Consider the following 24,143-nt stretch of genomic DNA (forward strand, 5'->3'; position numbering starts at 1 on the left):
AAAGTGCAGAAAATATTGTATGACTTTATGGTTAATGCAGTTCACTTTGATCTGACAGACAGTTATTAATCTCCTTTCCTCTTTATATGCAATTTCAGCACCTTACTTAGCCACTCTGCAGCTTGACAGCAGCCTATTGCTACCACCTAAGTACCAAACCCCAGCGCCAGCAAGCCAGACACAAACAGTACCTGGGAACACTGGACCTGTACCCTCAAATTCAACATGTCTTTCAGCCGCTGGGGCACCACCAACAGGCAATTCTTTTAACTCCACACCCAGCAGCGGGACCACTAGCCTTCCAGCGGGGAGTAGCTCATCCTCGGGATCCTCTGTGCCGCAGCTGTCAGCATCTTCTGCAACACCTGGCGTTAACCAGATGACCGCTACCTCTACTCCAGGGTTTAGTGGGAACATTGGTTCAGGGCAAAACACCAGCACTGGGGGAAACACAGCAGACCGCTCGCAAGGAAGCACAGGCCCCGGAGGAGATACAGAATTGGGTCAGAACTTACCACAACAGCAACAAGAAGGACAGGAAGGGTAAGTTTCTGAAGTGCTCAAATGACTCAAAGTACTTCTAATTAAATCCACTGTTGTCCTGCTCTCATACAACACATAACCTTCAAGCCTTATGTAAATCCTTGAAAGGAGAGGCCCCTCTGACACATGCAGTACTACTGACCGGGAGCAGGGCCCGTTTTTACTTGTTCATAGCAGTTACTGATAAAGGGAAAAAACACCCCTCCCCTTTTTCATTACAAAGGAACAAAGCTTGATTCAACTGTATGAACATGGATGTTGTGGTTCTGTTTGAGATGCTTTAGGATACCCCACCTGGCCTGCATTTGCTGTACAAGAAAAACACAGCGTGTCTCATGGACTCTGAGCCATCTAGCTCGGTGTCACCTGTGTCAGGCACTGCAGGGTGTCTCACGTGGCACTAAATGTGTTTTACGTGGGCAGCTCCGTCACACTTGTAACGGTAACAGACACAGGTTTTTTTCCTAATTTGATTGCATTGCAAGTGTTGTTTTGCAAGCAGGTATACTGTGAGGTCAGAAACAGGATTATATTGCTGTTAAATCTTAGCAGTACAACCTTTTTGAAGACTTCATTATAAATAGTCATCATCATCAAACATAACAATTAGGAAAAGTTTTTTTTAACATCTTATTTAAGTAACTTTATGAGTGAACATGTTTTTCGTTACTCTTGTAATAATGCACATTGCTAATAGTCGTGATATATGCTTATGGAGTTGCTGTATCTTAAGTGAAAAGCCCACATCCTGTTGTAGTTCGGGTTATCCTTAAGACATCTGTTCACTGGATCTATGCAACATACCATTTTATCAACGGCAGTGCGGTTTCTGACAAAGTAAGTCTGAGCGGCATTTTATCACTTACAGATGTTGAGCCTCCTATTCATGGCCGAGGCATGGAGGAGTGTTTTACCAAGCAAAAAAATGTTCAGTTGCTCCTTCCATTACCAGTGGAACCTTTTCTGTAATCAAACAGAGGGCTTCAGTCTCCATGAATATTACTTTGGCACTTTTCCTCAGTTCTCGGTTTCTTCTCTCCCCCTTCCACCTCTCCCAAAAGAAAACCTTAAACAGCACCAAAACCCAGGCATGCACATACATAAAAAAGAAAACTCACAGAGCTAATATTAGTCAACTTTTCCATATTCTTCAGACGTAATCTATTCTGACTTCATTAAATGAAATTATGTTAGACTTCTGGTAAGTATCTTTAATGTCTAATTAATAACAGGTATTTTGGATTAAGAACTGCTGTAAGTCATCTGTCCTCAATCACTGTTGTCAGTTTTTTTAGTTTTGCCTCTTGACATAAGAATCACTTCGTACTCCCCTTCTCCTCCTCTGCTTCAGCCTTGCACACATTTAACAAAAAACAGTTGCAACTGAATTTAACAATGCGTATGTCTCCAGCGTTACAGAGAGGGAGAGAATAGGGATTCCCACGGAACCAGAGTCTGCAGACAGCAATGCCTATCCTCCAGCAGTTGTCATCTACATGGTGGATCCTTTTACCTATACTGCAGATGAAGAATCTGCCTCAACCAACTTCTGGCTGTTAAGTTTGATGAGATGCTACACAGAAATGTTGGATAACTTGCCTGAGAATATGAGGAATTCTTTCATTCTCCAGGTAATTCTACCTTCCTCTGTATCTTCACACTGGAGACTCAGACTATCACAACATACTTCTGATAGATATGCTATACTAAAAGAAAAAAAATGCAAGATAATATATAAAATTACATGATGTTTACACAGTATTTTGTTGACAGTACCTTATATTAAAAAAAAAACCAAAAACACTTGCTTTTGTTTTGATGAGGAAATTAATTTAAGGCAGCCACATTATCCTCACATCAAATCTGTTGGATGGTTCTAGCTACCACATATGTTGGATGCTTCCCGAAGAGGGATTTCAGTTATTTAAGTTGCAGCTTGGGTTGCCATTGCCAAAAATGTCCAGTTGCTCCTTTGATTACTTTGCATGTCAAGTTGTTTGCGTTTTATATTCTCTTGATTTATACTGTTTAATCCAAAAGAAGTATGTGAAACCAGACATTTAATGCATAATTTAACTATTGTATTGTTATTATCTGCTGCTTAAAAATAATTTACCATGTAACTTGACATATAATAATAGATACTTACTATGGAATTACTTAAGAATTGAATTTGTGTAGTCAGAAGCAGAGCTTGGCCCATTGCCCAGGCTGCCTGCATTTTGCCATGCCTCCTCTTTCACAGTGGCTCAGGCTCAACAAATGGGGGGGGGGGGGGGGAATGGGAGGCCAGAGATGGCAAGCCATGCATGTACGTGTGCAACACATGCACGAAGCATGATTTCTGTGTACCTTATTCATGTATGCTCAACTTGGCTTAAAAGTATTTTAATTAAAATTGGGGGGAAAAAACCAAACAAAAAAAAAATTGGAAGTTATTATAGTCTCAAATTGGGCGTGGAAAAAATTAGTCATTTTTTGTAATCTTGATCTCATTGTTCCCTGAAATGATGGGGGTAACTGTCACCGCAATATTTCTGGTGATGAACTGAAAATCAGATTCACACCTTTTAAGCTGACAGGTAGTTTAATTGATTCAGACCTGAAGACACTAAAAATAAAATAGCCACTGATATCGCAGTGTCTCAAATACAAGAACATGTAAATTGCATATTGAAATTGGACCTTAGGCTGTATAAGACGACTAACGGGCTTACCAACACTTTCTAAGTACTGCTTCTTTTTTGGGCACTTATATTTGTTTCTCAAAATATGTGGCATTTTGCCAGTTTAAGTCAAAAGAGTAGACAATTTTCTCTAAGTACAGGCTGACACAATATAGTTACCAGGACAGTTTTCTCGCAGCTGTACCACAGTATACACAAATATACAATAATTCCAAAATAAATGAAACCCAAATGTTTACATATTTATTAAGAATATTAAAGTAGAAAAGCCCAGCTTCTGAAATTCTTGGATAAAGTTGTCTTTTAAAAACATGCAGTCGCATTTAGTATGTAGAACATGCTACCAAAGTTCCAGTCATTCAAATAAGAACCATAGAGTATAAATATCTTGTGATACGTAAGCTTCATTACTAATAATACTGAAAAAAAAAAGAATCTGCTTGGGTCTTACAGTGTTAGATACAACTGAAATATTTTGTATTGACAGTTTCTGCTGCAAAGATCTCACTGTTCAAAAGAAAAGATGTTTTCACAGCCACATGTAGGACATTGTATTTCTCAACAGTACCTGTAAAAAAAATAAAAAGAGTATACAGGGATTTCATTCTGATTTTAGAAAGGATTTGAACTGAAAACATTATTTTTGTCACACTTTGTTTACTTCTGAAGGAAGTTCTTGTGCAGATGGGTGTTAACCACCAAACTCACATCCCATAGGCAAATCAGACTGTAGTTCTGTTTCTTGCTGGTTGAACATGTATATTTAAGTGACTTGCTTCGCAGTACTTTCTGAAACAAATTAAAGTGAACAGCAACATAAGACTGCTGAGCTTCCACTGTTTAGTTTAGTAAATTTGTAAATTGAAAAGGAGAAACAACCGCATAAATCATTATAGTAGAATCTTCATTTTACTCTCTACAATCTTTAAGAATGACACCATAGTGCTGATTGCCACATGACCAGCAAACAAATCCTAATTCTAACCACAAACTATGGAACCAAACCTGCCTAAACACAAAGTTCAGAATACTGCGATTATATAGTAGTAAAGGCTACCTGCAAATGTAGGTGTTGATCAGAAAAACAATTTTTTAAAAAATAAAGGTGTTTGAATACAGGTGTTTGGTTTTGGACTGAAGATTAAAAAAAATTAAAACTGCTCCCCAGTTTTAGGGTATTGCTTTTAAGTCACTAGTAGTTGCTTCTTGTGGTATACTTTGATAAATGTTATACATGTAATTAATTACCTGCCCTTCCCAAATTGCAGTATGAATGAGAAAGTAGACTGCAGAAAAATAAGACTTGACTGGGGAAAATAACCTGTGCTTTTTGTGTAGTTGATCGGGTTACTCATTCAGTGTTTGTATCACAGAAAGCAAAACCCACCTGGTTTCTAGTCAGGTGTGTTTGTGAGCTGTTACTGATGTAGCATAGTGCTGTTCAGTTATCGTGGCCCTGTAAGAAGGCTCCACCGTTACCCTGGATGGTAGGAGTGTCAGCTTTCTGAGGCATTTTGCAACCTTAAATATATCATTGTCATGAAACCAGGGGTTTTGTGTCAGGGAACAGAGTCGCTGCATGTTGCAGCCATCCATGCAAAAGGGCAGCTGCCCTGACAGGAAGCTACAAATTCTGTAATGCACATAACTGAATACCACGTACAGAGTCATGGCTGTTAAAGGGCTAATGAATGTGCGAACCTGGTTTGGTGTTAATGAACAGCACTTCGAAGACTTTCAATCATGTTTTATTGTTTATATGAATTATGCAGATTGTGCCTTGCCAGTACATGCTGCAGACAATGAAGGATGAACAGGTTTTCTACATTCAGCACTTGAAGTCTTTGGCATTTTCAGTGTACTGCCAGTGCAGGAGGCCACTGCCCACGCAGATTCACATCAAGTCTCTCACAGGCTTCGGGCCGGCTGCCAGCATTGAGATGACCCTCAAAAATCCTGAGGTTAGTATTGGTGTCAAGAAAATGACAGCCTGGTAATAAACTGTAACCGCTTCTCTCAAATATCAAAGAAATAGTAGAGAAAATACTTCTAGGAGTATTTTTTCAAGGTACAGAAGACTATGATAATATCAAGGGAAAGGGTAAGCTAATACTAAATAGAAAATTGTAAGAAAAATGTCAGACTACTTGCTTTCAAAACATTTTAAGCTTCTGGTCTTAAGTCATAAACTAAAAGGTTAAAGATCAGTGCGAAAGAGGAGAAAACGTGTGCCGTTGCTCAGGATTCTGAAACATTTTGTTGTATTAGTCTGTAGTACTCCCACAAGAAAATGTTTATGTCCAACCTTTATTTATATATACATACATATGAATTCACTTCCTGTGCCTAATGACAGATACTATAGTAATTCCCTGAGGTAATGGAGAAATCCCCCTCTTTCAGTGGGCTTATCTTTCATCTGTTTTTCAAACTGTAAATATTCAAGCCCCGTTTCTGGAATTTCAGGGATTTCAAAAGAAGAGTAATCCATCCTACTTTCCACGAAGGTTTTTCATTCTTTGAAAGATAACAATGACTGTTTTATTTAGATTTAATGGACCAACTAAACACTTAAAACACTTACCTTGGGATAAAGACATGCTTGTTAGGATTTAAAAACGTAGTTTCAAAATCATCATAAAACCAACCTATCACCACATTCCATTACTCACATAAAACCATAAGCTCTCACTGAAAACCTCTAAAAGCAGTATCACCCCAGGCGGCTCGTCTTCAAATTCTCTCCTCATGCTTCCCTCAAAAAGCTATCGGTTCAGCAGGGTGGATTTTGCAGCAAGTCACAACAGTCATACTTCAAGCTGTTTAGGTGTAAGGGGAAGAGCAATAAACTTGTAAGACCCCTGCAAGCATCTCCCTCCCTTTAATTATGTTCCTGCTCTCTTGCCAGGGTGGTACACTTCTAGAAAGTGACATAAGCAGAAATACGATACCCCTTAATGTCTCTGACAAAACACCGTAACTTATTTTTCCTCTAAGCAGATTAACTTGCACTTTGCATTTCATGTTTAATTTCCTGAAGTTACAAGACACCATAAATGGGGCAAATATTTTCATGAGCAGCTTGCATTCAGCGTACTTAATTAATCAGATCTCTACTTTTTCCATTTCACATGCGCTTGCTATTCGTCTGCACTGCAGACTTCCAAACTTCATGTGAAAAAATAAGAAAATACCCTGACCATTTCTAAATTATTGAACGTGTCTGGTCAGGCCCATCATGTTTTTTCTTCAGAGAGGAGTTACAAGCAAACATGGGTTTAGGGCTGACCATATGGCAAGCAGCTTTACAGAAGATGACCTGCAGGTCCTGTTTGGACAAGATGAATGTGAGCCAGCACGTGCCCTCTCTTGAGAGAGAGCAGACAGGGTGCGTTAGGAGGGGTGCTGACGGTAGAGCAAGGGGAGTGATAATTCTCCTCTCCTCAGCACTGGTGAGACCTCACCTGGAACATACTGTGGCTGGTTCTGGACTCCTCAGTACAAGGAACATGGACATGCTGGAGCAAATCCAGCAAAGGGCCACAAAAATGATGAAGGGATGGGAGCATCTGATAACTGAGGAGATACCGAGAGAGCTGCAGCTGTCCAGCCAGGAGGGCTCTGATAGTTGTGTATAAATACCTGATGGGAGGGAGTGAGGAAGATGGAGCCAGGCTCTTCTTGGCAGTATCCAGTGATGGGATGAGAGGCAGCGGGCACAAACTGAAATACAAGAAATTGTGTTTAAATGAAAAACACAAGAAAACTTTTTTACTGTGGGGGTGACTGAACACTGGAACTAGTTGCCCAGGCAGGCTGCACATCTCTGTCGCTGGAGGCGATGTCCAGTATCTCTGTGTCCAATGACGCAGATACCCAGAGTCCTGGGCAACCTGCTGTAATTGACAATTTGAGCAGGAAGATTGGACTAGAGACACTTCGGGTCTCAGCCTCTTGCAATTTTATGACTTTTTTTTTTTTTAAATAAAAGATGAATTTAATAACTTACGACTGTTAGGCTCTACAGGAGGACTACACATATATTATTTACAATACTAATTTGCTTCTCCTTATTGTTAAATGGTGTTGAACAGCCTTGACTTCTTGCAACCCTTTACACGTTTGTTTTCTGAGGGGTGAGGGGTATTCTCTTAGAGAGAAGCACTAACACATGTACTGCAGATCTGGTGAATTAGTTCAGTTCTGATTCAAAAACCAAAGCATTTCTGAAATAAAACTGTGAGCTGTAGGACTTAAAGAATTTCTGACATCACACCTGATGTTCATAGAAAGTATGTTATACCTAATGCCTAGATAGAAAACCAGAAGTGAGTCTGTCCGAGCAGTTTCTGAGTTGCAGTTCTTGGTCCTCGCATCAGATCATGCTGTGCACTGTTCTGTAGGCAGTATGTGAATGGAAGGAGGTGAGCAGACAGCATCAATTGTAGCAGAGGGATTTACAGAATAATAGGTTTAAACTCCTGCTGTTTCAAAGTCTGGTATCAGCCTGTCCAAAGACTGTTTTCATACCTTAGTTTCCCTATATATATATATAAAAAAAATATTTAGATAAAAGTTTGAAGTGCACTAGTTTTAACTAGCAGAAATGAATTGTCTGTAAACACCCTTTTCCCAATATCTCTTGAGTATGAATGCCTTGAATGTACTTAGTATCACTCTTATTTTTCCATACTCACTGCCAGTCTGTGTTTGTGTGTTTCTTGCATTAAATAGTTTTTGACATATCTGCTGATGATTGTGTCAATTTTATTGCAGAGGCCCAGCCCAATCCAGCTATACTCGCCTCCTTTCATACTGGCACCCATCAAAGACAAACAGACAGAGCTGGGAGAAACATTTGGAGAGGCCAGTCAGAAATACAATGTCCTTTTTGTTGGATATTGTTTGTCTCATGATCAGCGTTGGCTTCTGGCATCCTGCACTGACCTTCATGGTGAATTGTTGGAAACCTGCATAGTTAATATTGATTTACCAAACAGGTAGAAACATCTACTTTTTACCTTGTATCTAGCTCTGTAGTTGTCAGCCCTCACTCTCATCAGTTTTTTGCGCATCCCTTCTGATCATAATTCATGATGACCTGATCATGATAATGTTACAGTGAGAATATCAGTTGGTACTTACGTAACTTACAAACTGCAAAGAAAAAAAAGTACTGTGTTACACTTGTTCTACAAATGCTGCCTACAAATCTTACCTTCCAGGACAACTGATGTGTTGTTCAGCATATTCACTGCAATAATAGTACTGAAAGCGCACATACTTTTTCTGCTCTGTGTTAGTAAAAAGTAAATTAGGCACTCTACAGAACTGTAAGAACTCCTATAGAGGGGCAAGCAGTGAAACAATTATGTAGACTAGAAATCTGAATATTGTCCTCAGTTGTCTTCTTACTTCCCCTCCCCCTTTCCTTAACTTCCAGGTCAAGGAGGAGCAAGTTGTCTGCACGTAAAATCGGTCTGCAGAAGCTGTGGGAATGGTGCATTGGTATTGTGCAGATGACTTCGCTGCCTTGGAGAGTTGTCATCGGGCGGCTCGGCCGCCTGGGCCACGGGGAGTTAAAAGGTATGAACTGTCCGTGTTCTCAATGCCTTGGGGTGCAAGGCTGAATGGCTTAGAGCTGAGGGCGATGATCCTACCCTGGCAGTGAATTTGTGTATTGGTTTGCATAAACAATCTGTTTGTTTGTACAATGGGTTTGACATTACTCCCTCCTGTCTGGTAGACGTTGTGTAGATTAATCACGATTTGCGAAGTGCACTTCCAAGTGGAAGACATGGGTTTTGTCACATGTTAGAAAAAGGTCTGAAGAATAGTTACCCTGTCACAGAAGTAAAAATAGGATTCAGTTCTGATTCCTAAACTTAAACATAAATGTAACAATTATTGCAAAAAAAGTTACTGAACAAAGAATTTTTTTTTTTTTTTTTTGTGATATACAAAACTACCTGATAATCAGTGTTAACCAGCAATAAGGTACACTCTGCAACCTGCGAAGAGTTCCCCAGATTCAGCATTCCTAACAGCTTAAAGGAGCTCTGAGCGTTGCAGCTATAGGTGCCTTAATCCAAGCAAAGGCAGGGCCAGCCTTGCTTCCCTTCAGCAGTGATTCCTCTCACTCATCCAAAGACAATGCGTCAATGCAAAGATGCATTCAGCATCTTCCGTTTCTAACGGCTGTGGCTGCTATTCAGGTTTTGTTTGGTAACTGGAAGAAAATGGGATTCTGAGAGGGATTCTTCATCCATCTCCTCAGCTGGAACATGAAGATAAATTAGACGAGAGGATAAAGATATTTCATGAGCGTTTGTCCTTTTATATCAGTAACTGAAGGAGACATGAATCCTTCTGGTTACCTTATTGTAAGAGATTCTGTATTTCATGAGATGGGAAAAATACTTAAAACCAGTGCACAATGCATAACAGTTCAGTCTGAAAGCACAAAGGAATACTCTAGGGGGGAAAAAAGCGGTATATAAATGCCTTCTCCTGTATATCACATGCAGGGGAGAAGAGCTGTTGCCTGCCCTGGTAGGGGAACGTGCTACCCATCACGCACACAGGGGCTACATGGAATGAAGGCAGGAAAACAGACTAAGAATTTAATCAACTCCCTTCCTCTGTTTGGACACGTAATGTCATTTAAGTGGCTAAATGGAGTTTCTTGAATGGATATCTGCACCTCCATTGAAATTTGCTTTGTTTAGTGTATTTTATTCTAACAAAGTGTGTGAATTTATCTCTCTTTGCTTACATTTCAAGTTTTGCAATTAATGCAGCATGTTAGATGAAAGCAGATGTCCTTTTTGAAAAAGGGATCAGTGCATTTCAGGAAAAGATTCATATGTACAAAAAAAATAAAAAACACAAAACAAACAAAAAAACCCCACTTTTAAAAGTCTTTAAAAAGATTCCAGGTACCTCCTCCACCTTACATGTAGAGTGAGAGACTCATTCTTGAAGAAACACATCATCTTCAGTGATTTGTCAGAGTAATGCAATTAGCTCATGGGAACACCAACAAACTACCACTGAATAACTGCCTGGATACCCACTCTGCAAGCCATGCGCCTTACTTACATGGGGAGGCGGTCCAGAATAGTAGAGTGTTTAAGAAGTGCAAAGGGTTATTAATAGTTTGCTATTTTCAAGCAAGTGCTGGCTATTTCAGGACTCTGTTCTGCTCTATCATCATGTTTATTCATTTCAGACTGGAGTATCCTCCTTGGGGAATGTTCCCTGCAGACAATCAGCAAACAACTGAAGGAGGTGTGCCGCATGTGTGGTATCTCATCGGCAGACTCTCCTTCTATCCTTAGTGCCTGCTTAGTTGCCATGGAGCCACAGGGGTCCTTTGTGGTGATGCCAGGTAAATTTTATCCACATATTTAAATGCCAAAGAAACTCTTTTATCATACTTATCACCTAAGCACATTAATTTTGGGAGACTTCTGGGTCCAACAATAAGACCTTCACTAGTAGGGCTAAATGTGGGAGAAAACAGGGTAAGCCAGCAGAATCCCCCAACATACCACAAAGAGATGCTGTGTTGGGAGCGAGGGTCCTGGGGGGAAAGGTTCTGACAGAGGGTTGCCCCTTTCCCTTGGGGAGGCCATGCTTTCAGGTAGACAGGTTCTCATCAGCTGAATGTGACGATGTAGATGCCCTTGTGCAAGGAGGACTGCAGACACTTGAGAGTCTACAGTGTGAAAAAGGAGGAGCCTGTGTAAATGGGAGCAAGGATAAACATACTTGCCTTTTCATATGCTTATTTAGAGAGTTCTATTATAAGCAGCAGTCCACAGAGTTAAGTTGCAATAAAATTAAAATTTTGAGGTTCCCTTTATTAACTTGTTGTATTACGTAAGCATGTACTTTCTAATGTATGTGGTGACATATCCTTACAAGCTGCTCTGGTTTTTGAAGCTTAGAAATAAAAATTACTACACAGAACAGAATTAAACAAGCTTGAAAATTACTCATCAAGTTGAATAATTTTCAAAGCAGAGATTTTGTGACGTGAGAAAATAGATGGCAAGTTATGCTTTTTTTTCATGTCAATCAAAGTGGAGTATATTTCATAATTATACAGATATGTGCATCAAAAATAAATTTAATTTGTTCATTTAACAAGTAAATCTTTGATTAAGGGGCAGCAGAATGAAAGGAAAGGTAGGGTATTGTATGAGCATTCACGTAGCTAAACATTGTCTATACAACCTGTGATCTTAATTTCAAGCTCTTCTAGTAATTTATTCTTGTTACAGTAAGAACCTTTAAACACGCATATTCACTTCCGAACACAGCTTAGATGCACAAAAAATTAATTGAACACAGAACGTATATTTTGAAGATTACGCAAATTAATGTCTCTGCCATTGCTTCTGTCCCGGAAGATGCTGTCACTATGGGATCAGTGTTTGGCCGGAGCACTGCGCTGAATCTGCAGTCATCTCAGCTGAATACCCCTCAGGATGCCTCCTGTACACACATCCTGGTTTTCCCAACCTCTGCTACTATCCAGGTAGCACCAGCAAACTACCCCAATGAGGACGGGTTCAGCCCTACTAATGGTAAGTGAGCACGCGTCTGGTGTAAGAGGTGAAACATTTGCGAGTACTCAGTGGCTGCTCAGCACATAAGCAGAGCTGTGCCAGTCACGAGTGAAAAAACCTGAGTGGAGCAGTGTTCTCCCATGGACCCATTCCACCTAATTTAAAGAGAACACCGCTGTACTGTATGGTTACAGGATGGCATACTATGGGGGTTTTCTGAAGTCTGTTCTCAGATAATCATGCTGATTTATTCCAGAAGCGATGTGGACTAATCAATATGCGAAATAGCACAGGCTATAAAATGCTCTTTCTTGTTGCTGTGATTTATCAGGCTAACTTGTGTTTTATAGTAGTGCTTCACTTCATGCCCTGTTGTGTACAAAGCTGGTGAGGAAGGAAGTACTTGTTCTAGAATTTTAATCTTCTTGTAAAGTAAGCAAAATAGACCAACCTGAGAATTCTTCATGTTAGCAGTGTGCTTTTTCAAGCATATCTAACCCTATAGTTTGCAGCAGCAAGACTCTGACTAACACTTCATATCAAGTAAGTATTTTCCTAACTGTTCTGCTGTAAATACTTATCAATGATTGTAAAATTATTTAAACCAAGAGTAGCTACAAACATTTACAACAGAAGTATTTTATGAAAAGGAAAGTATAGTGACGAAGAAAAGCCCACTCTCTTGCAAGAAAGAGTCCGCTTTGATCTGTGCCTCCTGGAATTTCAGTGGGCCTCCCAGAAGGGAAGTTACCCCTCTTAATGCCTAAGCAGCTGTCCTTTCAAGGCCCCAGAATCCTGACTGAACGCTGTGCTGACAAATATTTAACCTGCGTTAACCTGCCCTTTAGTGCTTCAGATGCTAATTAGAATGAGGTACAAGAACTGGCGTTTTCCAAAATGGTGTTAAATTTAATTTTCTTAACTCGGTTCTACTTAATGATTAAACTGTTTTCTGTGCTATTAGCCATCTCATTTCTGTTCTGGAGGCCAAGCAGAGCATGACATTAGTTCTGTTTTGTTTACTGAGGTTGTAGGAGAGAAGTTAATAAACTTAATTCATTGCTTTTGCAATGTTTCTCCAGAAGATGAAGAAAAGCAACCACCTGTTTATTTCAATACTGGGACTTCCAGTGAAATTAGTTCAAGACACATGTGTCCTTTTGCATTTTCATGTGGAGTAAATTCTTCTTTTTCAAGAGAAATTATTTATTGGAGTATGTAGAAATGCATGACTCTTATTTAGGGCTCTGCATGTTTTAGTATAATTTGGCTACAATTCTAATTAATCCAGTTAATTCAGACAGCTCCCATTGTCCCTTTGTGCCCTAAAATACACCTTAAACGCCATTATATTGTTTAAATGTCTTTGCCTGCTGAGAAATCTGGATAAGAGAAAAAACCCTATAAACCATATTGTGATGCTTGTAATTTTTTGCTCTGTGTTTATAATCTTAGCTTTCCATTATGTAAATTATTCATGGTATAACCTGTGTTGCAAATGACTGAGCAATGGAATATACTTCTTACAGAATGCAAACATGTTTTCACTGTATCTTTTTACGCCTTTCCCACAGATTAACATAAGCCAAATTAAAATAGCAAGTTATGATAATACAACTGTATTTAATTTCTGAGATGAAAGTAAAATATTAAAAGCTGTGTTATAGGAAATCCTGGTGCAGTGTTTGAAATAATCATGAAAGCACATTGCCTGTGAGTGTGGAGCAGGCCTTGCTGCCCTTATTGATTCTGGGAGCGATTTCCTTGAAGCCGCTAGGACTGCTCCCAGAATAGTTTGAGCAAATGTGCCGAAGCGCTGGCGTGTAGCAGTAGAAGCCCAAAGAGCAGCACCTGCTGAGAGTAACACATGTAGGTTTGTTTAATGTACTTCAAGTATTTTGTTAATGGATTTCTCTGACCGACTGCAGAGAGGTGTCATTTTTTCTGTTAGAAAGTTCAATTTGGATTTTTATTAAGCTGGTATGACAGGATTTTTGTTCATTCTGTGACCATCGTTAAAATTCATGATTTTAATAGGTGTCTGCCAACTCTTCCTTTCAAGTCTGTGCGGTTGCAGTCAAAGGTACTAAGAAGGATTAAACAGTGAAGTGTTTATCTCTCCTTTCATCTGTCTCAAGATGTTAAAAAAAAAGATAATAAATTAAAGGGAATGGTAGTACATTACAAAAATGAGTACAGCACATTGGAAATTAATTGTCTTCCTTTCCCTTTTCAGATGACATGTTTGACCTCCCATTCCCAGATGACATGGACAATGACATTAGAATTTTAATAACGGGGAATCTTCACTCTTCACCAAATTCCTCCCCAGTTCCTTCCCCTGGATCACCATCTGGCATTGGAGTGGGATCACACTTCCAGCATAGTAGGGTAAGGCTGTAGCACTTCCAAGGGGATATGCTACTTAAAACACAAAAAAAGACCTCAATCCTCCAATAAAATCTCTTTTTCCTGTAGATTCTCAAACATAATTAGATAACAGCAAGCAGAAGTTAACGTTAAAATTGAAGGTGCTGGTTAAATACTGTTATAGAAGATGCCTCTGCCTTAACCATTTAAGTCTCAGGTTAATTGTTAGTGTACAAGATAATTGAGAGGAAGAGACGAGGAGAGAAAAGCAGAAAAGCTTTATTTTTATGTGGTAAAGCCACACCTAATGAACCGGTATAAATTTAATCTGTACTCATCCATTTTTTTCTGGAAAATCATATGGAATGTCCCTGGCACAAAGTGTGACAAGTCTTTGAGAGAAAGGAAGATACGACAGCTCCGTTCACATGAATTTCTAGGGGAGGCAAGAAGGGAGATAATTCTCCTAATAATAAAACCCTACCCTTAAAAACTCCGCAGGTGCTGGATGTTTATGCAGATGTTGTTTTCTTAGTAAAAATTAGCCCAGAGCACATAGTGTTTCTAAGGTATTTTTGTTTGAAGTGGCTTTATAAAGTTGGTTCCAACACCAGTGATTACTTAAAATGCAAATTATTTTTGGTAATTCAAGGTATTTTTTTGAATCAGCTTTAGCATAATTTGGATCGTGCTTGATGGAACTCTTTTACTCATACATTTAATTGTGTAAGAGACTTAGTTGTACTCTTAAAATGGTTTCCATCACAAGTATGTAGAACTTTGATGCTTCATAATTTCCTGTGGAGAAGTTTTATTGTAGAAATAGTGCATGTAAAGCAGTAGCGTATTACTTCTTTACTAAATAGTACAATATTTTGTTTAAAAAACAGGCTAACTTTTATGGAAGGGACAGATAACCCCATGCATTTAAAAGTTCTGGTTTACTGATCTGTAGTAATTTCAGTAACTGGATCTGGATCTGTTACTATCACTGGTGGCTTCAAACAGTCTCAAGCAGAACTAGAAACCTGGTATGAAAGGAAGTATGGAGTACTGAGAAGAGATGCGTGTACAGCTAAGATATATGTCTGTGAATGATGCTGCTCAGCCTTGGTAACAGAGGACTGCAGTCTTCTAAATGTAAATAAAAGATCTTAGGAAAAGAACTCCTATTCCCTGAAAATTACTAACTAAAAGGTGTTAGTTTCATCACCAGGAAGGAAAAAGTCCTGCCTGTATTTTCCTTGCAACAGCTGCAAAATGCTTCAGTGGTCAGCTTAATACAGCCTGGGAGTGAAAAACCCCTTCTGCGTCGGCCACCAGAATGCTAATACTGTATGTTGTGATCTCAGTACACAACCTCCTTACCTTGTGTTAATACCCCAACCCACCTTCCAAAGGCCAAGTAATTGCACATTACTGTTGCTTGGTTATTTCAAACTGGTATGTGGGCAAATTAAAGGTTTTAAGTTGTGTTACTAAACCCTCCAGCCATGAATCACAACTCATCACTCATTACAGTTTCTCCCTCTTACTTAGTTCATTCAACAACCTCTATTCTGTACCACTTCTCAAAATGCATTTGCAAAACTTACTTTCAATGGAACTCCATCCAAGTGGCTTCAGAACAGCACTGAAAGGTTAATGAACACAGAGCTTGGAGACCTGGGCAGACCATTTCTAGATGAACCTGTCATAGTAATTCAGTTTAACCATTAACAAGGGCCTAGTAATTGATGTGTAATTTTTGGTTTTAAAAAAGCAACAGCGTGTGATCATTACCTTGTGGGTCGGGGAAGGTCGAGCCTTCGTCCATGCAACCCATAATTGATTGCTGCAGTTGAGCAGCGTAAGGCCTGACCGCTCCGCAGCCAGTTTGCTGTTAGGCTTTCGGAGTGCCCACAGCCAGGTGAGCTGCAGCCTTCTCCGAGCTTTATGGAGTGTTTAACTTCCTTTGATTCCTGATCAAGATATTACCATTGGAGAAAGGCCTGCTTGAAGGACTAGCAGTGAAGGCTTTGTGATTAAGCTGGCTTCTGTGAAGTGGAATCTTTTTCTTAAACCTTTTGACTTAAAAGATGTGTATGGATTAAATGAACTGCTGTCCCCATTCTTCTGGGTTAAGTTACAAGCCAAAATACTTCACAGGCATCTTTTGGGTTCTTTCTCTGTGAAATAAAACTGAAAGCAAACTAGGTGTTTGCAAACCCAAATGCATTTAAAATAGGAATGTACTCTAGAATGGAATGGCAGTCCCACGTGCCGATACCCAAGGAAACCCTGGTAGGTTTGGCACTGTGGTTCGTGACAGATAGGATACATATATATGCAGGCACACAGAGAATGAGGTAAGCAAGCTCACACCAGGTGCTCCTATCCAACAGCCTCGGGTCGGACAGGGTATGGAAGGTTCATCTACATTTCACTCTACAGAAATAAAATCACAAACATATACGCTGACAGGCGGTGACTCAGTCTGATGAAATTTTAACTCTCTCCTCTCTAACTCTTTGGTCCATATATAGGTATATGAGTATCTAATATTGCAAAAATACAGCATATGAATAAGTAAGTGGTATAAATTGAAAAGTAAGACAGCTGTTTCCTTTTCCCCACACTTCGCATGCTGGGTAGTGTCCAAGTGCCCACAGCAAGGAATAGCAAGTGTAGCATTTTTTTTCTAAGCTCTGAATGTAACTAAATGAGTAACTGAAAAAGCAAACAGCCAAACTTTGGAAGTTGCAGGTACTCTCTGTTCTTCCATATTCCAGTATTTAATGCATGCTTTTGCTAGCTGAAGTTAGAAGGATCTGCAGTGCAAACTGCTGGTTTTGCTGTGCGTAGGAAAAGCCTATGAGGCTTCATAAACTTAAATCCAACACCAGTCTGCATGCGCACAAGCAGCTGTTCAGATTCACAGCCTGAGCCCAGCACCTCGGAGTTACTCTGCAGCATCAGATTCCACACATGCTGGGTTCCATTGGGGAGGTTAACATTGCTGTTTGGGAATCTAAAGTGATTCTGGAATATAAGCCTGGAGAACCCAACGACAGGGGAAACAGGAAGGGATTAGACAACTTTAAGATTCGTGTGTGACTAAAGGATAGCTCATTAGGAACAAGACAGAACTGGATAAAATACTGAGTAATGAGTAAACAAAGTTAATGTTATTGGAGTGGGACATAATGGCGTAAACCAACAAACCTGCCTTTTCAACTCTTCTTTCAGAGCCAAGGGGAACGTCTCCTTTCCCGGGAAGCCCCGGAAGAGCTGAAGCAGCAGCCTCTTGCTCTCGGATACTTTGTATCAACTGCCAAAGCTGAGAACCTTCCGCAGTGGTTCTGGTCGTCCTGTCCTCAGGCCCAAAACCAGTGTCCCCTTTTCCTGAAGGTCTGTCGTGGTATCCTTTCACAGGGGAAAGAGAAGAATTGTTCTGTTTATAGCCTGTGAATTTTCTTTGAAAACGTTGGCTTTGCATGTTACTGCAACTGTGACAATCCTGGAAACAGAAATGCAATTTCAGGTTTAAATTTGCTTAAGATAGCTGGCTATTGAAACTTAAATCTGTGTTGCTAAGGTCTTTACCTGAAAATGGAATAGTTCGGCAGCTTCTAAATACAGAATCATCGCAGCTCGATCTGCTATTACAGAAACATCCCAGTTTTCGTTTTCAGTCAGCCTAAGGCAGGAGGGACATACCTTCTGTTCTGCTGTACTCCAGTTATGACACACAGATCAGAAGTTAGAAAGGAGAGCAGCACCTCCAGGTAGAGTATTTACTATCCATTTCTGTTCCCCTAGTTGCACAGTAGAGTCTGCAGTGTCAGAGTGAACCGGATACTTTCCATTCTAGAACTGCAAGTGCTTCTGTGACACATAAGCAGAACTGGCTCAACTACTAGAGAGTCACTGAGCCCTGTAGAGTGTCATGCAGCTGCTTATCTGAATGAATCAGAACAATGTGAGCTAGTGAGCATGGAAAGAAGGTGAAATATCTGCCTTGGCGAGCATCACATAACTATTTAAGCAGACAACGTATGGAACAGTAAAGTTAGTACCATTCACTTCATCCATTCCCAGCTTTAATTAACAAACACTAAACATTTTTGCAAGACTCTTTTAACTCAACTCCCTCATCCGTGTCTATCAGGCAATTATCAGAGTAAAGGTGTTCAGTGTTTCTCAATTCTTTCCTCGTGCAACAAAAGCGATTTTAGGACCACTGGTAACAGTAACTTGCAGTCAGCCTGGCAGGCTTTGTGTCCAGTGTAGCATCTCCACCAGCAAAGCACTGGACCTTACTCCTTACACTGCACTCTTCATGGGTCGATCTCCGTGAAGTATCTGCTCTTCCTTAAACCAACAGAATGGAGATCTCAAAATAATATGAAAAATTAACCACCATGGTTTTGGAGCTAGAGAGGAAGTTTTATGCTAAAGTTAAAACTACCTTTTTTTTGTGAATGAGTAATCCAAAGACTGTTCCAGTGCCAGCAGTAAAAACATAGTCAGTAGAGCTCCAGGCAACTTCATGAATTCCTTCCATAAGCTTATACTAGATTTGTACTAGAGAGAAGGAGCCGCCACCCTTCCCTACCCCACCACCCCCCAGCCCAACACAATTGCGCTCTCAGATCTAGGCTGAATTAAATGTTTAATTTGACTTGGAACATGCTGTTTTGGTTTGGACAATTTTTAATAAAAGCAAGGGGCTGAATTCATGCAGTGACTTGTACACCATTCAGTGAGCAGGGGATGCTGTCTCCTTCATGCTGCACAGCACTGCAATTAGGAAACTTGTATGGCATGTGAGGCGTACATATTCAAGTCATCTTTGTCTGATTTGGATTAAGTATTTTTGAGCTAAAGTATTTCACCTCTAATGTGCGTGCCATAATTGGAGGAATATAAATTAGAGGTTTTGCCTCGGCAGGCTGTGTGGTGTATTAGGCTACCCACTTGAAAGGCTTACGTGGTTGCTCTACTCCCGGCACAGGATCAATATGAAATCCCTTCCCTACTCCTGCACAGACTAATGCACAAGCCTTGCTCCAGCAGAAGGGTAAGACTGGGAAGGCGTCGCAGCAGAGCAGGACGAGGGCTGCCCACAGCGCTCTGGTCAGACACCCCAGCTCAGTGCGGCACACTGTGCTGGGCCTCCTGCTGGGAGAGTCTGAAGACTCAGGACAGTTTGTTAATGAAATACAAAGAACCACTGACACATCCCAGGCATTCCCCCTCATCACTTCTTCCCTGACCAACATTACAGAATTCAGCATCCTTTTTTCAAGTTCCTTGATTCCAGTCAAAAAGAGAAGTCAGTTTATTAAAAAATTTAATTATTGCGGAACTTGGAACATGGTCATGGTGAGTTCCACACAGAATTGCCAACTCTTCTTGCTGCCCTGAAACAATTCAGAATGTATTTGTTCACTGTGACTCTTTAGAAGTACTTGCCTATACGAAGAGCTAATTTGTGCTTTTTTTCCTTTACACAGGCCTCATTACATCACCATATCTCTGTAGCGCAGTCAGATGAGCTTCTACCTGCCAGAAATTCTCAGCGAGTTCCTCACCCCCTTGACTCTAAAACTACATCAGATGTCTTGAGGTAAGGCCTTCTAGGTTTTGTGTTTCCTCCCTGAGGTTCTGGGGACTAAGCTCTGAAATTTCAGAGAGACGTTTTCTTGTCAGCCGGGCAAAATTACTTCTTGGTTTTGTCAACAGCTAGTAACTCTCCTATGCCCTACTCGTGTGTCTCAGAGCAGTGGGCAACTCTTACTATAGCTGCTACCTCCAGCAGCAAAGAGTGGAACTTTGAGGGTTCCTTCACCAGTTTTCCACAGGACTGTACAACACTATGTATGTAAGGAAAACTTAGAAACAGTGTTGCCTCACCAAGTGGACACCTCGGTTTACCTTCTAAAGATTGTTGTGTTTACCTGGTGGTCTAATCTGGACTGTGCCAGTGATTACTTTTACTCACCAAACTAAACTGAAGGAGATAAAAGTACTCGCCTGATACCAGTATCTTAGGAATTGGATATAAAGAGGACATTCTTCCTGAATTAATATAGACTTGTGTATCATATTGTTGAAGATAACTAGAGCACTGTTTGCCTCCATCCCAGCTGCTGGGGAAGGAAAAAAAGATCTGGTTTATGAGACAGCATACAGGGTGGGACAGCCAGTGAACAAACACATACATGAAACCTGGAGAGATCAGCAGGAGACATGAGGACTAATCTAATCTAAGGGAATTGGTGGTGTATGTATTCTACAAGATCTGGATTTGCATCGTCTTGAGGACTGAGCTATCACAGCTGTCCTGGTGTACTCCTGCCTTTTTATTTTCTCATAAAAGGGTGATGCAGTGCATGGGGAAAGGTCAAGATACAACAGACATAAGTTACAACATGAGAACTTCAAACCCAATGCAGGATCGCACAAGTGTGCTCAGGTACTGTCACAGGTTGCCCAGAGAGGCTGCGGAACCTCTGTCCTTAGAGGTGTTCAAGACTCAAGTCTTTGAGTATGGGGGTATTTGAACCTCTGTGATTCCGTACGCCCTCACTGGGGAGGGCCTACATTCAGGTAGCTTGGTTCAAGTTCAGATGTACTAAACCTAAAAATCCATGCTTCCCCTGCTCCCCTTTTCAGTGAGTTTCCCACTGTGTCAACACCACCAGCGTTGGTACAGCCAGGCAGGCCTCGTGACATTGCATCTCCGGGAGAAACCAGAGATAAGTTTAAGTAAATCTTCTAGAAGAGACAAGAAGGAAAGGAGTAAACAATTCCAGTTTCATTTCTCTCTGCATTTGTCTTCTGCAGGTTCGTTTTGGAGCAGTACAATGCACTGTCCTGGCTTACGTGTAACCCTGCCACCCAGGATCGCAGCTCCTGCCTTCCTGTCCACTTTGTGGTGCTCACTCAGTTGTACAATGCCATCATGAATATACTTTAATAGATAGAAAAGCACTTGTTCTTCTGGCTTATTCTCCCCTCAACCTGAGAAACGTGCCACAATCTGCAACGATCACGATTTTGCTTCTCTTCAGACCAGTCCTGTGCTGTGCTTCTGTTCCTCCAAAAGCACATGTGAATTCTGCAGTGTTCAGAACTAAACCACCCATTAACATCTCTGGCAGCTTCAGTCCAAAATCTGGGAACATCCAAGAACAGTGAACACAGAGTAACCTCAAGCCAGTGTTAGTTTGGTGGCCCAGGAACTACTGGTCAGTGTGATTATTTTTTTTAATATTTTATTTTTTTAAGGAAGACTACAGTATCTTTTTGCATTAGGAACTCTGATAAACAACCAAGAGCAGTTTCAGCCCTGCAAGTAAAAACACATTGTAGTGACCAGTTTGGGTTGTCTAAAACTTATTTCGTTGTTTGATCATCGTAAACTGGGACTTTGCAGGAGGAAAAAGGCAAAACAAAAAACCACAAAACCACACAGTTGTAGACTCGTATAAATATTAGAGTTTTCTGTCTACCTGGAGTTCCTGTCAGAGTGGATTGGGATGAATGCATGCATTTGTTACCTGTCCATGTAGATATGAATGGTCTGGAGATACTTTATTTATTTTTAGGTTTGGGAAGGGGAGGGATTAAATTATAAAGGACCAGGAACAGTAGAATATCTTAAAAATCCAGCTCCGTTCCACTGTAGGGTTATTTATCTACATACCTCTCACTCTTCTGACCTAGAAATCAAAAATGAAGCTAGTAACAATCAAAGTCCAAGCGGGGAAGGGAAGCGTGTTCTGGTAAGGACAGACTTGTATTTTAAGGAATTCTCACCTGCATTTAGCCTGGTTAAAGCAAGAAGTGGCCGCTGTTTAATGAAGGATAACACTACCTAATGGAAGAGGAGTGAGTGAGAGGTAGGGAGGAAAATTACTTTAAAGCCCAATGTAAGGGCAGATGGAAAGTGGTAAATTAATCTATTGTAGAGCTATGATTGAAATATATTTCCAGTAAATTTAGTGATGCTAGAAAACTATTTACTGAAACCCAAGTCGCCCTTTAATTCTGGGCAGACTCGTCCATGTACATATCCAAAAATATGGTTTTTGTTTACACTAAATCAGTTACAAATCTGGTGTATTTTTTCTGACTATAGGAATATTATTTCAAAGAAATAATTTTTAAAAATTATATCATTAAATTAGTACTTGAAGTTATACCACTGTGGTGGAAAAGTTACTTTGTTTAGTAAAATGATTGCCATTTTAAAGGTTAATGGCTAATTGAAGTATTTTTATGACTCCTTCATTCCAGGCTTCAAGGGGTTTATATTTAAACTCCATTTTCTAATGTTTGTTGTTGCACTGTGCAGCAGGCATGGACTGCCTTACATGAGGGGTCGGGCACTTTGATCAGGCTGTGTGACCTAGTTATCTATCTGTGGAGAAAAAACTACAAATTTTAAAGTTCTTCCAAAAGACTTTCATGTTCTGGTTAAAAAAAATGAAATTCTAATATTTTAAAAAGTATTTTTCTTGAGATAATGTAACATTTAAAACAAATTATATAAAATAATTAAAAAAAAAAAGAATTGCTTGTGTAATGAGAAGGTGAAGTCAGAGAAGTAACCTGTAAATGGATTATTTCATTCTCTGCACCAAACCTCCCATGTGGGTATCCTCTTTGCAATGTATAGGTTAAAAAAAAAAAAAAATCTGATATCAAACCATTTGTATCTAATGTGTACAGTGTAAAATTGACTTTAAAAATATTGCAGTACTATTTTTTCTTAATCAGAAAAGAAAATTCTCAAGGCCTTTTGAAGAGCATAAAAAGATGAAGATTGTAAACTTGTATAAAAAAATTTAACTTGGGGAGGAAAAAATGTAAAGTAGACATTTGTAATCTTTTACCATTTGGGGGTTATTTGTTCCCAGGATTCATCTGAACTTTGGATTTTTATTTTGTTTATTGTTTTTAAATGGGCCGTTTTTATCCAGGGGCGTTTCTTCCCCAGAAACCTGGTTCTAAGCAAAAATTAAAAATAAAAAAAGGGCAGCAAGGCGTAGTTTTCATCTGGTGTTTTATTTAATTTTTTTAAGTTAAGAGAAGCTGGTGACATATTTATACGTTTTTGTGCAAAATAAATGAATGGCAATAGATTTTAAAGAAAAATCTTATGTACTTCAGTGTGAAAAGTTCTGTATAGTATTTCCCTTAAATATGCATTATTTTACTTGTGAGTTTTTTACTGAATTAATCTGAAATGTACAAGCCCTGGCTTTCCTACAGAGTGAAGAAAGTTATTTTATTTTTTTTTTTATTTCTAACTTTGGAAAATCATGCCTAAATCAGAATTATTATTACAGTTGTTTGAGCTAAAGGGAGAGGGAGGGGGTGGGGAATGTCCAGCATGCTTGTATGTATATTTCAGAACCTTTTTTAAATGTAAAAGCTGTACATTTCTGGGGAGTTCTGAATTTCTTTTTGGTTTTGTTTTTTTTTTTTTTTCTCTGAGCATTTTGCAGTGAGCTTCTTTTATATATAGCCGACAATTTGAAAGAAAACAAAAAAAAAATGTGAAGTTCATTTTAAATCTACAGTATATCGCTGGTACAATACACTAAAAAAAAAAAAAGACTTTGATAAAAAGAAACAATAATAATAAAGACCTCCATTTTAAATGTCATTCATATATACCTTGTGGATGAGAGCTATATACTTTTACACACTTTTTTAGATGAATAAATTATTGAATTACTGAAACAATTGCTGGAGTTTTATTCTTGTGAGTATTCTCAAGTTTGTACTCAAGATCTTAAGTTTTAGCATTACCAGTGAAGAAGGGCTTGCCCTACGAGGTGTTGATTCTGGGTGATATGAATGGAACTGAAATTAATTTAAAGGCTCTTCACTATTTCTTTACTTTAAAGACATGCACTCCTGCCTTCCCTGAGTTAAGCCGGTGCCTGCCTGCCTCTCCTATCTGCTGCCT

At 39.6% G+C, this 24,143-nt stretch overlaps 1 protein-coding gene across 3 annotated transcripts in view; it reads left to right on the forward strand.

The window, feature by feature from the left end:
- MED13L (mediator complex subunit 13L) overlaps positions 1–23,800 on the forward strand; it is a 204,275-nt gene extending 180,475 nt beyond the window's left edge. For all 3 annotated transcript variants that reach the window (XM_037387908.1, XM_037387817.1, XM_037388000.1), the window contains 11 exons: positions 99–543; positions 1,955–2,174; positions 5,003–5,191; positions 8,007–8,230; positions 8,674–8,816; positions 10,462–10,620; positions 11,648–11,824; positions 14,043–14,197; positions 17,405–17,566; positions 19,675–19,787; positions 21,008–23,800. In XM_037387908.1, coding sequence (XP_037243805.1) covers positions 99–543; positions 1,955–2,174; positions 5,003–5,191; positions 8,007–8,230; positions 8,674–8,816; positions 10,462–10,620; positions 11,648–11,824; positions 14,043–14,197; positions 17,405–17,566; positions 19,675–19,787; positions 21,008–21,140 — 2,120 coding nt within the window. In that variant the 3' untranslated portion in view covers positions 21,141–23,800. The remainder of the gene's footprint in view (positions 1–98; positions 544–1,954; positions 2,175–5,002; positions 5,192–8,006; positions 8,231–8,673; positions 8,817–10,461; positions 10,621–11,647; positions 11,825–14,042; positions 14,198–17,404; positions 17,567–19,674; positions 19,788–21,007) is intronic.
- Positions 23,801–24,143: the final 343 nt, after the last annotated feature.

This window comes from Falco rusticolus, chromosome 1, assembly GCF_015220075.1.
Source record: "Falco rusticolus isolate bFalRus1 chromosome 1, bFalRus1.pri, whole genome shotgun sequence".
NCBI classification, from domain to species: Eukaryota; Metazoa; Chordata; class Aves; order Falconiformes; family Falconidae; genus Falco; species Falco rusticolus.